The sequence below is a fragment of the Perca fluviatilis genome, chromosome 9 (genome assembly GCF_010015445.1).
Source record: "Perca fluviatilis chromosome 9, GENO_Pfluv_1.0, whole genome shotgun sequence".
NCBI classification, from domain to species: Eukaryota; Metazoa; Chordata; class Actinopteri; order Perciformes; family Percidae; genus Perca; species Perca fluviatilis.
In genome coordinates, this window is record NC_053120.1 from 25,294,247 (window position 1) to 25,309,359 (window position 15,113).

At 43.5% G+C, this 15,113-nt stretch overlaps 1 protein-coding gene across 1 annotated transcript in view; it reads right to left on the minus strand.

The window, feature by feature from the left end:
• Positions 1-6,839: 6,839 nt before the first annotated feature.
• sema6bb (sema domain, transmembrane domain (TM), and cytoplasmic domain, (semaphorin) 6Bb) overlaps positions 6,840-15,113 on the minus strand; it is an 80,406-nt gene continuing 72,132 nt past the window's right edge. The window contains exon 17 of the mRNA XM_039810189.1: positions 6,840-7,850. Within this exon, the coding sequence (XP_039666123.1) occupies positions 6,943-7,850 (908 nt within the window). The 3' untranslated portion in view covers positions 6,840-6,942. The remainder of the gene's footprint in view (positions 7,851-15,113) is intronic.

Genomic DNA, 15,113 nt, shown 5'->3' on the forward strand with positions numbered 1-15,113 from the left:
GAGGAGAGTGAACATGGATGCCACAAATGCTCCAGTGGAATTGCGCACAGGGTGGGACGCAGTCACCGTCCACCTCCTCCTACATCATTCCCATCACTCGAGTACTGCAGCACTGGAGGGCTTCAATCCCATAAAACATCAGCGAATGAGAGCCCATGACAGGTCCTCCACCACTCAACAGATGTGAAATGGCCTGATAGGCTCCCCAGAGAGATGAAGAGCTGGATGGGGACGGGGGAGAAGTGGAGGCGGGTGCAAGAAAAGGCTGATGTAAAGGTCTGTCTACACTGTGCAATATGAACAGATTTACACATTTTTATGATTGTTTTATGCTTGTTTTACGCAAAAGTCTTGCTCCTGGCTTTTGGCATTTATTGCAAGTCATAATGTGTCTTATAGTGCTATAGCTCCCTCTAATGAAAAGTGATGCTACTACACCGCAATACAATATGCAGCTTTGGGTTATAATGTTACAATCACTGTATAATATGGTAGATAAAAAAAACATGCATCTGGATTTCTCTGTCAGCTTTTCATGGAATACGAAAATCTGCTTTGTTTTAGCTTCTTGACAATAATTTTTCATTAATCAAGTTGTTGTTTTGGCCTAAGAGAAAGGAAAACCAACCATTAATGAGTATTTTAAACTTCAGTTTATCTGAAAACTACCCTGGAAATCCAGAGTTCTCGCGAGAGCACAATTTGAATTTGCTCAGAGAGTCACTCTGGCAATGAGGAATGATGCTCATTAACCATGCCCTTGGAGCTGCACCAATCACATCGGTGTATCTGATGTAGGCGGGCCAGAGGTGAGCTAAACCGATGACGACAGTTTAATCTACCAGTTAGCTCCACTTGTAGCTAAGCGTATGCGGCTCTGGATACGTCACCCCATGTATTGTTGTGATTGGTCGTAATGTTATCCAATTGCATGCAGTGAGATTTTCAAATGCATGCATGGAGACCAGTGAAGGATATTAGAAGCACTTGAGCAACCGGTCTGAAAGTTGTAAGTCTTCTGGTAGCTGTGCCAAGAGAAATCTCAATCATTCCCAATCTTGCAGAGACGGAGAGCGTAGGTATATGTAAGGAGATAACATAGGCACAGGCTAATTATTGCTAACTAAAATGCTAGTTAACATTAGTAATTCAACTTAAACAGCTAATGTGAGTCGAAAATGCCTGCGAGCTTCTCCTGTACTATACGGTAATTTCTCTACTGTGCGACCGCAAGTCCCTTGGTTATGACACAATCGTTAGCCTATTTTACAAAAACGTCTGCTACGGAGCCATAACGTGAGATACAAGGTAATGGAGCCTTTTATACATTGTCATGTTTCTTTAGAAATAAACAATGGACAAATAGAGTCTTTAAACACTTCAGATGTAAAGTTATTCGCTGTTAAAGTGGCGCCATAATGAATGGCAGTCAATGGAATGCTAACGAGAGGTGATGGCTTGTTAGCATCAAAATGGCGCCATAGGAGCTACGCGTTCCGAGGAGAAGCTTACCCCCCTTGGCTGCCCCTCGAGTTAGGCCATTTTCATTACTCAATGCCAGACCCTTAATCTTCTGGTCTGGTTATCCAGAAAACTACCCAAATATGGTTATAGGCTATATGGTTTTCACTGAACAGCCACAATATAGTATATTTACATAACTATAAAAAGAACTAATTTTATATGGCAATCACTGTGATATAGTTATTATGAGATCATAAATAAATGATATTTGAGGAAGTCAAACACACTGTAGTCAACGATGACACCTTGGAGCTCAACGTCCGAGTGGTTTATTAGAATAAGAAAGTTGACATAGAGCAAAGTCTCCATGCGGAGTGACAGGCAGAGCTCAGGACAATGTGGAGAATGGTGAACAACTGCTGGAGTGTGTTTGCGTGTGTGCAGTGTATGTGTGTACTGGGCAGTTGTTGGAGGGTGCATGCACGTGTTGCTTTTTTTGCGTGACGACAGACAGATTTCTTCGCGGACACAAGCACACACACACACACTTGCATGTACTGTACAAATTCACACGTCGCTACTTCTGTACACACACAGAGGCTGTGTCGTCATGCAGCTACTGCACTTAAATTACATGTAAGCATCAAGGTTATGTACACGGAGTAGGGACATGTGTTTTCATCTGATGACCGCCTGCCCCGAAGGGCCCTTGGGCGACGGGGGGGGCAGCCTCAGGAAGGCGGGGTCCTTCACAGTAGCAGGAGAAAAGCAGAATGTCTTTTTGAACCTCAGTCTGTATGAGTTCAGTCACTCCTAGTCCTTCTCTTCCTGTCCATTTCCTTTCAGACTCAGCATCCAAATAAAACACACAACACCTCAGTGCTGCTCACAGTACTGCTTCATTGTCACTGTCAATAAAATAATTATCATGATAGTCATCAGGTTCGTCTTCATTGTCGTCATCAAATCCGGCACACCAGAGAAATTAAAAATCATATACAATAATATTCCGTATAATCTCAAACAAATATCTACCACAGAAACAAACTATAGGAAAAAAAACAAACATGACAGAGATGATCAGTGCTGACTAAATACATCTACAACTTTTTTTTTTTTTTTTGCCTTGTTTTTGTGCTTTTTTCCTCTTGTAAGTTGGCTCAGAAGGGAGCGGTGTCATGTCACTACTCCCAAGTGCGATGGTGGATTAAATACAAGTTAGCCTCCGTTTCTGGACTCTTTCTGGGGCATACAGCACAGTGGATCACTGTATGGCAAGATTATTGGCAGTTATTGGCTGGGGGGCATCGCATCACTGGGCCGCACGGCACAAACAACCCCAACACACAAAGGCATGGTCTCTTTAACAGGCACACAGACACAACCTGATAAATAAGAACACAGACAGACAGACTGGGTCACAGAGGCTGGGTGAGAATGGCGTGTGTGTGTGTGTGTGTGTGTGTGTGTGTGTGTGTGTGCGTGTGCGTGTGAGGGACTGGAGGCAATATGTGCGACATTTAACAAAGAAAAAACCCCAAACTAAATAATTTCTAAGCAAAGGAAAGCAATTTACCGCATGAGAGGCTTTGGAAATGTCTAAAAAAAAATGTAAGGCATTCAGGATTTCATGTGAAATAAAGCAGGATTTTGTCAATTAGTTTGATTTCTGTTTCTGTCACTGACTCATTAAATTAACAAGCTAACCTTTAATAGGGACAAACAGGATGAAAGAACAGCCCAGGCTTACATTAGGTAGAGATATTACGTATGTGTGCAGAGAGATAGTGTGTGTCTGTTAACAATAAAAATGTTATTGAAAGAAGGAGACAAAGTGCAGCTGTTGAAAGAGGAGGAATGGGAATGACATAAAGTATGTAAAGAAATAGGGAGGATGATGGCTTTAATAAAAAGACTGACTTCATGAGGCTACACCTAAATTCTTTAGTTGCCCTGTAATGTCGAACTAATGTAAATCAAATTATGCAGTCAGTAAGATAACATCAAGCACAGTACCTTTCCTAGAACCAGTCAGGGCCGGCCGCCTATTTCAAGCCTGAGCTGTGTTTCTGATCTTAATTCAATTGCATCCCCAATTTGGTTAAAGGGTCGACGGTATTTGTGTGGACGCATGTGAATGTGTGTGTGTGTGTGTGTGTGTGGCTGGTGGTCAGGGGGGCGGGGGGTAAAGAGCTGGTTGAACGTGCACCTCCCTCTTAGGGTTGATGTGTCTGTAGTAATCTTCTCAAGGGCTCATCAGGCCATTAGAGGGCTGGGAATGTACTTTGCCTAATCAAGCATGTTTAGTGAAACACCGGAGGAGATGCAGAGCGAGGACACGGCTGGCTGGGCAAGCCAACCGAGACAGAGAGGCCTCTCACACACACACACACACACACACACACAGGTCACAGCAGAGATGGAGACGGAGAGAGATAGCGAGGCCGGGCTGGTGGAGGGCTCCGTATCCTCAATACTAATGACCTGTTTCAGGGTGGAATGTGTAAAGAATACACTGTATTAATGTGCTGAGGCGGTAATGCCGTAACAACATGTCCGCCCGCCTGACCTCCTCCTCCGTCCTTGCCTTCATAAATCTCTTTCACTGGCTTGTCTCATGCAGTACCTTTTTAGAGCTCTGTACTAAACCTCAATGCTGTTTTGGTACCAGCAGAAACGTGGCCGTGGCACGAAAGCTGTCAGCTGGTATTGAGTATTTGATCAGATATACAATCTTGTTTACTTTGTTATGCTATAAGTACATGATTTAAATTGAAATAACTTTTAGGGAAAGTTCTCGTGCGGCTGCTTGTGTTTTGACAATGTAATTACCTTGGCTTCTGTTGTTACAGTAAATGTAAAATAGATTTTACAACATTTATTGGCCTTAGTGTTGAAATATTTCAAACAATACCCAGCCTTAGTATCAAACCTTCATTGCCTGATTTTTTGGGCCACTTGGTGGCAGCAGACACAAACTGTACCGATAACACTGACATATTATCACCTTTTGGAAGTCCAATATTGACTTTTGGTCTCCACCAACTTATGGGGTAAATATCTGCTCTTTAGCTGCAAAATGTTTCACTGTGTTCACCGGGGGGTCGCTAACTTTGTCTGTCTGCCATTTGGTGCTGGGTAGGTAGTTAGCAGCAGATTTCTTTTAGCGTTATTGCTAAAAAAACAGCTGCTAGCTGAGGCCGAAATGGACATTGATTAAGGTGGTGAGAGTGAAACACTCCAACAACAATCAGCTAAAAGACGCTATGAAGCTCCACACTGCCACTTTAAATAGGAAAAAGGGGTTTTGTGGAAAGACATGTTTATTTTAATTACATACATGTATATTCAATTACGGTCACAAAAACTGAATGCTGTCATATCGGCACTAGTAAATAAAAATTCAAACGATGCCCAGCCCTGGTTTTTGTACATTGGGATATTTTCCTGCGTGTGTACCGTGTATCCATCCAAGCACAGCCCAGCTTCTCCAATTAAGCCGTACCTCTTTTTGTAAAGTAAAATTATTTAAATATATTGTATGGCATACACTGCTCCCACGCAGGGCTTTGACACCGTTAGCACGAATTTGTGAATGTCAATGTCAATGAAAAAAAGAAGAAGGGTGAGAATGAGAGTAAAACTGATCAAAGCTGGGTTTTTTTTTTTGCACTCAATATGAGTAACGCATTCATGGACACAAACCCAAAGAGACTCACACAAACAAGCCGACGGACACAAAAAAAAACACCACCTCTAACAAGCCATGACCCTGATGAACTAAAGCTATCTCTGGATCTACATTTGAATCAAGGACGGATGAGAACGGACGAAAAAAAAACAACAACAGAAAACATCAAAAGATCAGACAACAAAGTGAAAGAGTAACTCCACACCCAAGTATACCCATGCCCATCGGTTTTCTTTATCCCGCTTTTGTTGTGAAACACACTGGAAGAGATAAAGCCACAAGGGATGCCCATTGTGACAGTTAGCAGTGACCCAACTGTGGCCTCAGCCCCAGCTTCAGCCCTCAGCTCCTCCCTTGTCCTGGCAAACCAGTGAATCACCAGAGTGGGTGATAGCACACGAGATGCCCGGTCCTGGTTTGGTACATCTCACCTGACGGATGGAGCTGCTGTCCCCCTCATTGATATTCTGCTAGGCTGCGGTGCTGGGCTACGTCTCTGACTCTTAACGGCTATTTGTTGCCGCAGTCTCCTCCTGCTTCTGGGGCACAAAGAGGCTCAGTGTCGGGCAGAAGAGGCTGAATGGAGCTCCCAAGCGGCCGGGCCTCACAGCCCCAGTCACACAGCCAGACAGCCACAGCTCACATTCCCTCCCTCAAATGGACTACGGAGCCCATGGGGGCCTCGGGTCAGGTCAGACAGACCCAGGCATACTGAGAGGCAGCTAGGGGAGGGAGGAATGGAGGGGAGATATTGTTCCTGTTCCCAGCTCCTCCTGACATATCTAAACTTCAGTTTGCTCTGCTGAGAAAACACTTATATTATAAAATATCAAATTAAATTGGCTTCATCTTCGTCCTTATACGTTTCTTGCTTATTATTGCTTTCTTTCACTTCATGATGGCTCTGTCCAGCGCTGCCTCTGAGGTACTGGGAATCACAAAAAATTACAATGGGAGTAATCTCAACCCTTCACTAGCCACTGGTCAACCACTCAAAGCTCCGATTGGTAAGAGACACATAATAAAAACCCATTTGTCTCTCTGTGATTGTTTATAAAAAAAGAAAAAGAAAGAAAGGGGAAATAATGTCAGCTTCAACCTCCTCCGTACAGAAACTTCATTATATAGTATACACTTCACAGTTAAGACAGGACACTGGTTGGGGTTGTCGTGGCCCGTGACTCACATTCACACATACACACACTGCATGGTTCATGTGCCCTCTGGCACAGCTACAACAGTTTTAGTCTTATCTGAAATCCAATGTAAAGCACATTGTTGTCTGCTGGATGCCACTGGCACAAAAATAACCAAAGCAGAAACAAAACGTCACACTCAAAGAATATCCATGGTGTCAAAAACGGTGAACAAAATGGTGGAGGGAGACCTTTCACATTTGGTGCCGCAAGGGAATTTCCCTTCATCATCATCGTCATTTTTTTTTATTTTATTTTATTTTTTGAAATCTCCACACTTTGAGAAGATTCCCTTTCCTTTGCACCCCTCTCTTTACCTTACTGATTGTCCTGTGGTGTCAAGCTCTGCGGGTCGCACCACTCACAGAGCAGAGGGGTGCACCTCAGATTAAGAGCGGAGGAGCGGAAACGTGAGGAGAGTTTGCTCCTCTTTCTCAGCTCTCTCTTTGTCATTCTTTAAAAAAAGGGGGGGGGGGAATAAATAAGATTTGATCGGACAGTGAGTCTGAGGGGTTGATTTATTCCAGTCTGCTGTTGGAGGGAATGGGTGTTCAGAGAGAGAGCTTGGTGCCAGGGCTCACGTACATCGCCTCACTGGCCACTGGGGGTGCGCTCTCCCATGTTCTTCCCTAGAAGATGGCTGAAGTCAGCCAGTTCTCCCAGCCCTCGAGGCCCATGCATATCTGGCCTGATGAGGCCCGGGCGCTGGGAGTGGTAGGGCACTCCATTGTTGCTGTTGTAGTTGAGCGCCTCGTGGCTCCAGCGAGGCTCCCCATAGTCCATGTGGGGAGTGGGAGCGGACACCACCCTCCGTCGGTCGGGGGAGTCCTGCGGCGTGGCGGGGTAGATGTATTCTCCCGCTGAGTTCCTCAGGGTGCCGCTGGGACGACTGCCACCGTGCTCCCCTCTCTGGGTGGCTAAGATCAGGTAGCGCTGGCGCTCTGTGTGCGGGGGCAACATGACCTCCCCTGGGTCCTCTATCCGGACCATCCCTCCGCCCCCTCCACCTCCGTGCAGGAACTTGGAGCTCAGGTAGATGACAGAGTTGTTGGGGCAGGGAGTCCCCACGGCGGTGAGGAAGGTCTGGCTCTGGTCCCAGTCGGTGTCTGGGAGACGCATGGCCCGTTTCTGCTGCAGCGGGGTCTGCTCCGGGGTAGGCAGCAAGCCTGGGTCCATCTCTCCTTTAGGCCAGCCGTTGGGCGTGACGAAGGGGTTGTCCGCCTGTGAGCGCCGCCTTTCACCGCCGCTGGTTCTCGTTACGCTCATTACTGACCCGCTGCGGCCCTGCCCCAGCATGCTCTGCTCTTTGTCATTTTTGCGGCGGGCGCCGTTGGCTCCAGAGCCGCGGGAGTGGCGGTGGCGGTGACTCATGATCCAGCACACGGTGAGGCCCGAGAGGACGGCTCCGGTTGCGAAGGCTGAAACCGCAGACACCACCAGCAGGTTTACAGACACCAGGCCATCAGGCTCCTCGATAAAACTCTCTTGGAGCAGCATTCCTAAAAAGAGAGAGATACAATCACAAAAACAAAAGCCATCAGTCAACTGGTGGAAATAGCATCAGTGTTTCCTGTATTAAACATGTGGGAGTTAAACGGGAAGACAAAATGGCCTATTTTCTCTCTCCCGCTCTGTGGGTGGGAATGCTTTCCAGCCAAGGTAGCTCTGGCTAATTGCCTTCATTACGTAAAGTGGATGGTGATTTTAATAGCTGTAATAACTGTCTTCCTGATTGAGAATAGCTCTCAACCCTAACATGTTTCACAACATTAGCTTTATGGGGAGAGATGCCAAGTCTGGCATTAATGATGACTAATAATGTCAAGGTTTCATATTATAAACCATGAAAATCTGTTCTACTTCCCATCTAGATGCTTGTGCTGTATATACCACTTGTGAAGTATTTTGATTAAAAAAAAGAAGAAAAAGAACATGTAATGATCCGTTAAGCTTATATAAAACACCTCTGGATACTTTTGGCTCAGCTTTTTGTTGACTGTACACACACTGTTAAAAAAATCATCTGAACTTATTTTCTATGCTGTGAATTTGTTTATAAAAATACTTGTACTCCTTTTTGCTCAGATAAATGTCTTGATATGTTTCCCTTGCTTTTCTACATGCCAAAGTCTTATCAGTAGACAAGACAATGCATTTCCGGATTTCTTTTGTAAAAGACCATGACGTGAACTCCCTCTGAGAGAACAGTTTATGAATATTTGAAGATATGAATACAGCTAGACCACAGCACGAGTTGCCATAGATCAGTTAGGATAATGCCAGAAGAAAAGTTGATCTTTGCAGCAGGAGCTCCTGGGACCAACACCAACGGATACAATGAAATTGTGCCAAGGGAAGCAGATTGGAGAGAAACAGATGAAGTACTGTAAGACGAGGGTGTTCGAGAGAGAGAGAGAGAGAAAGAAAGAGAGCGAGCGAAAGAGAGAGAGAAGTTGCCCAAAGCAAAGTCGAACATTTGGGGCCTTAGACAAACATAGTAATGGTTGTTAAATTACAGCACCGATAGCGGCAGAGGGAGGACTGTCTCCACAAGGACAGCAAAATAAATCCTTTCTCACACAAAACAAATGGATGTCATTAATAGACACTGAGAGCCACTTACTCACTTCCATACAGCACAGAAAAAAAGTAAGAATAAACATACAGAGAACAGCAGCATTTTAAACAAACAAACATACTTTTATTATCTGACAAATTCAATTTTAATGGGGACAAATGGAGTTGGTTGTGGTGCAAATACTCTAGCATGAGACAGCCTGGTGGTTAATTACTGTGGCCTGTGGCTTGGTATAAAAAAAGTGTTACTTTACACATTGACATTAAGCTGGGGAATGGCAGCTGAAACCTTTTGAGAGACTGCGGAACTGCTGTGCTGTGCTGGAGGTGCTCTTGTACACATTAAAGGAGCAGTTCGCCCCAAAATTAAAAAAAGCGCCGTAAAATCTATTTCTACTCTTATACACAATGCAATCGATCTAATTAGTTTCACATAGTTTTGGGAGGTTTGGGCACATCCAACAGGTTAGAGCTTAAAGCTGATTTGTGTTCGCTTTGCTGTAACACCTCTTTCCAAAAACAATGTTACGGCTACTGAAGAAAAACCCCAGGCTTTGTTCTTAGCTCTTTCCTTCCGTAAGAAGATGCTGTCAATGGTTCTCAATGAAAAAAAAGCACATTCATTTCTCTTGGTGGCCTTGACTCAAAGCCTCTCTAAAGACACGAGTACAATGACCTCACAATGTGTAAAGACAAAGAGCAGGGAAAAGACCAGAAAACAGTGTTGGGAACGTTACTTTAAAAAAGTAATTAATTATAGTTACTCACTACTTGTTCAAAAAAGTAACTGAGTTAGTAACTGAATTACTCTATAATAAAAGTAACTCGTTACCAGGGAAAGTAACTATTTGCGTTACTTTAAAAAAAAGTTGCTATATGTCAAAGAATTTGGATTTTTTTTAGCAGTTTTCACAAGTCGGTTGAAAGTAGAACAGACAGGTGTTTAACGTACATAACTTTCGATATTTATAGCACGTCGACAGACAGCAAGAGGTTTATCCTGCACTTCAAGTATTATCTTGGTAAGAAAAGTAAACAGTTACACCATATAAACTTATATGACACATATACTTTAACAACATACCTGCCTATCATACGGTTGACTTCAGCCTGTGTCAGGTTTTTGTTGTGAGGCAGACAGATCTAGCTTTTGCTGCTTGGAGGACTTTGCTCTGAGTCCTTCTTTGCTAGTGGATGGCGAGCTATCATCTGTGGTGGAGGTATCGCTGGTTTTGGCCACTAGCTTTGTAGATGCGTGTGTCGTTGTGAGATGCTTCATTAAATTAGAGTTGCTTACAACGGATGTCGGACAAAGTTTTGGGCTCCTGGACATAATGTACACATTACATGCACGTTCTTGCCTTTGACCACAATGGATTAGAAGTAGTGCTTATATCTCCACCTTGAAAACGCCAATTTTTCATCGGATTGCTCCTGACTCGCCATCTCTGCTGAATCTGTTTAGCTGTTGTGTGTATGTGGCGCGTGTGCTGGCATGTGTGTAAAAACAATGGCTCTGATTGGCTACCATGAAACATGACTCTGCCTTAGCCAATCATAATCCCTTACCTCGTTATTAACCCACCTCCTCACTAGCTGCGAGCCAGGGGTGCGTTTGGATTACACAGTTTATTCAATCAATGCCTAGTAACGCACCGCATTGAACGTCCAGTAACGTTAACGACGTTATAACGACGGGAAAAGTAATTAGTTAGATTACCCCGTTACTGAAAAAATAACGCCGTTACCTAACGCCGTTCTTTTAAACGGCGTTATTCCAAACACTGCCAGAAAATCACTAATGGGTTAAAAAGAATAACAGTCTATTATGATGCTGCACTCGCAGTTGCGCTAAACGCTAACATCAGCATGCTAGTAATCAGCAACTGTAACATGCTCACAATGGCAATGCAAACAGGTAGCAGGTACAGCAATATTTAGCCTGTTAGCATACTAATATTGGTTCATCAGCACCATACACAAAGTACAGCCGAGGCTGATGGGGATGTCATTGGTTTTGCAGGTATTTCGTCATAAACCAAAGTATATTGGACTAATGCACATTGTGACTTGATGATGGCGCTATATAAAAAAGGTGTCTCCAACATTTTTACAGTTCATCCTGAGAGGAACATTCATTTATGAATCAAATTGAATGGGAATCCATCCAATAGTTATCAAAACATTTCATTCAAAACCACAAACGCCAACCTCATGGTGGCGCTAGAGGAAAAGTCAGGCTCACCAAACTCAGTATGGGTCCTCATATCAAAAAAATGTCATGGCAATCTGTTGTTTTGGAACAAAGTGGTGGACTGGCATTGCCATAGGAAGACGTTGCTGAAAATATAATTTTGTCCAATAGAAGCTAAAACCAGACCTGAAGATAAAGTACTGTATAGACTCAATAATGACGCAATGTAGGGGAGAGGAACCTAGTGTGTGTTTTTCTTTTATTTATTCAGACAGTTGGTTTATTGCCAGGCTGTACAGCTTCACAGCTGTGGTCTTAAAGCTGCACTCTAAAGAGTCCCTGTAACAAATGAGCAGAATTGTACTAAACCATTCATCCATCCCTGTCACTTATTATTTCACCTTATAGCTTAGACAATAGATCCTCGACACTATCGATGGCTGTCCATACTCTTTACAAGTTTGGAGTTTCCATTGACTGAAACTTGGCATTGATCAACTGGCCTTGTTGGTCAATCAATGTCCGTTTCAGCACTAATTAGTCCTTTAGCACCAAGCCGATAAACTCAGTGAAACACGTGGACACAGGCCTTAGTTACAGCCTGATAATTATGTGATATGCACAGTTCAGTTCAGTTCAGTTCATCGTCAGACAAATCCCCCCGAATAACCGGAGATCACATTCCATCAGCGGGATTGTCTTTGGTCTTAAAGCGTATTTGTTTTTACTTTTTTTGTTTGCTTTGTGGCACAACTTCTTCTTCCCTCATTTCATTTTAACTTTTTTTTTTTTGCTCTTCCTCTTCAATTAGTTCATCACCGCTTCTGAATATTAATTTGGGGATAATGCATTTCCTATTAATATCTTGACCTACAAACTGGATTGTTCAGGAGAATCTTTCTTTTAACATTCCCCTGAAGTAGCTCTCCGCATGTGGCTTGAGTTTGGCATTTTCTAATGTTTATTTAACTGAGTAATAAGGTTCATTGAGGAGGTTAGTTTTGCCTAACGGGATGTAAAAACTTGATTGCTCAATATCTCAAAATTGCTCTGAAGACAAATGGCAGCTCATAATTCGGATCTCACAACATATGTTTCTTCACTTCGTTCCATCATGCTGTCACACGGCCAGCTCGTGGTTACATTTGTGTTTGCGTATTCATTTAAGCACCAATGTTCTTCTAGTATGTTTATATTGAATTTGGCATTTGTTCATTGGACATTCTTTTCTCCTTGAACATATTGTTGGCATCTTTGTTGCAGCAATCTAAACTGAGCCTCGATTCTTGCTGTATTTATTTTCATGTTTCAGGCCAATATTCAATTTGGAAAGACAGTTTCAATTATATTACCTCTCCTCTCCTCTCCTCAGTCAAAAGGGTGTTTGTGGGGGCAGCAGATGCGACACAAGGAAAGGCATTTGGAGGTTACCAACATGTTCTCTCACACACACTCACACACACACACACACACACACACACACACACACACACACACACACACACACACACACACACACACACACACACACACACACACACACACACACACACACACACACACACAGGAGGAGGAGCTTGAAAAGTCAGGTAATGAATTGATTCATAGCTGGATGTATTGCTCTGAATAAACCGCAGCCTTGATGACTTTGTACACAAAAACGAAGCGCTGCAAGCACAGAAAATTCAGGACAAGGCAGCAACCTAACAGGGTAAAACCGCAAATCTCCTCACACACACACCACATCTGGAATTGTTCTTGCTGTACTCGGCTGCAGAGGTTGGAGATATTTCTTTAACATTTACTTCAACTGTGGTCCACGGTTGCTGTGTGGCACTTCAGATTAAATTCTGCACGGTGCAATAATACTGCTGTCATCTTCAGTCAGGAGGAGAGGTTATGACAAGTGTGCGTGTGTGTGTGTGTGTGTGTATGTGTGTAGCTGTAAAACACGGACAGGCTGGCCTTTTTCACACTCAATATGCCTCCTTGACTCTCTTTCTCTTTGACATGAACACTCAGCTATGTTAATTATTTCGGGAATTTCTTCTATTCCCCCACATATGTCTGACTCTCTTGGATGCACAACATGAAGATGGAAATCTTTCGCCAGTGGCAATAAGCTGAAATGGCCGATGAAAAAGGATAGATTTGGTTTTATTGTGTGAGTGTGTATGTGTGTGTGTGTGTGTGTGAGACAACCGGCAGGTTTTCCTGCATCCTACCAGGAGGTGACATTAGAAGCAGCAGTTTGCACACTCTCCCCTCCCTTCAACTTCTTCTCTCCTCTTACAATCCTGCTCACTTATTAAAGCTTAATAGAAGCCAACGGGCCTGCCTGTCAGCCTGACGCAAACTGAGCTGCTTGTCTTGAAGCTTCCAGCTCCAATTACAGCGTAACAATGAGAGGAGAGGAGAGGAGAGGCATTTCATATGGGTTGAGGAAAAAGGAGGAGAAGTGAGGAGAGAAAAGGACATGAGACAAAAGAGGATAGTTTGAAACAAAAGAGGCGAGAAGAGAGGAGGGCACAAGTGAGGATTAAAGAGGTGAAGAGGAGAGAGGAAAGGTTAGAGGAAGGGAATTTGGAGGAGATGAGATACCTAGCATGTACCAAAAAGATGGAACGATAGGATATTTGTGTACAATATGTAATACAATATGCAATGTATATGTTTGCAGCAGTTAGCTGTCAAATTCAAGGGAGCTTTTACACAGTTACATTTTTTATTTGGTATTCGATTTCCTTTGTCTCTACCCCGCAGTCATCTGTTCCTTCATACCCTGTTTCGTTCCTCTTGTTGGATGTTAATCCTCTCTCCATAGCTCTCTCTCTTACCCAGCATTCCTTTGATCAACAGGGGTGGCGGCATGATTGGAGTAATGGCTTAAAAATTCAAAAGGGAAGTAAAGCAACTTTTAATTGCACACTTTCAAATCAAGGTCGTCCCTACACGATCAAAATTTCGTGTCGGCGCGACGAAGTGATGTTTCCGTTACATGGCGAACGTGACAGGTGTGGTCATGTTAAATCTGAGCGATTTTAAAAATGTTCCCTCATGTCTTCCACTCTCATTTTCCCCCCTTCGTTCTGCCGAGTAGAGTGAGGGAAATTAATGAAAAGCCCTGCTAGCTCCATGCCATTTGTTAAACATTTCCCTTGATTAGAGCACTGGCAGAAGACTTTGTGTATCTGCTCGGCTCGTGCTCGCAGTTTGGCGTTGCTTTCGACAACGGCCTCATGAACATGTGTGTGTGAGATAAAGACAGGAGTCAAACGAAGGGGAGGGAGGATGATTTTTTTTTTTAAACCTAGGATCTGATTAGAAGCAAGCATCCAAGGGATAATCACGATAATTCTATCAGGTATGATAGCACTGTACTCATCAACATTATGGCTGAAATGACTGTAGCATCACAACAAAAGTCTGACAAGTCAACCTTTAAGCCGGAAAATCTCAAGCAGCGGTTCCCAACCTGGGGGTCAGGACCCGTGACGGTGTAGCAAGATAAATGTTAAGGGTGAGGGGATATTTAAATAAAAAAAACATATCATTTCCTACCCAAAATGATCTACCCTATATTTCTCATTCTGAACTATTTAAGAGTTTTGCCTCCCCAAAATCTTGAAATGAAACAATGTGGAGAGAATATTACTCTTTGGTGCAACTAAAACAATTCAAGTACACATCAAATGATGGTTTCTGTAATTTTAGGTAGTTCTTATCACACTGATATTTGTCCAAGTGTTTATTTATCTGAAAAGTTTGGTTTTTATTACTTATTTGAGGCTATGCAAACGGGGCGAAACATCATGATTGACGAGCGACTGGTCGGGCAGTTGTATGGCCGGGACTTCGATGCCGTGGCTCCACCGCCTGATGACTACTGTGCAGACTCTGGCTCCAAAATTACAAGATTGCAGATGCCTGTATCCGGGATATTTGGTTTCACTTTCGTACAGTGGGAGGAAGTGGAGACGCGTCGTCCATC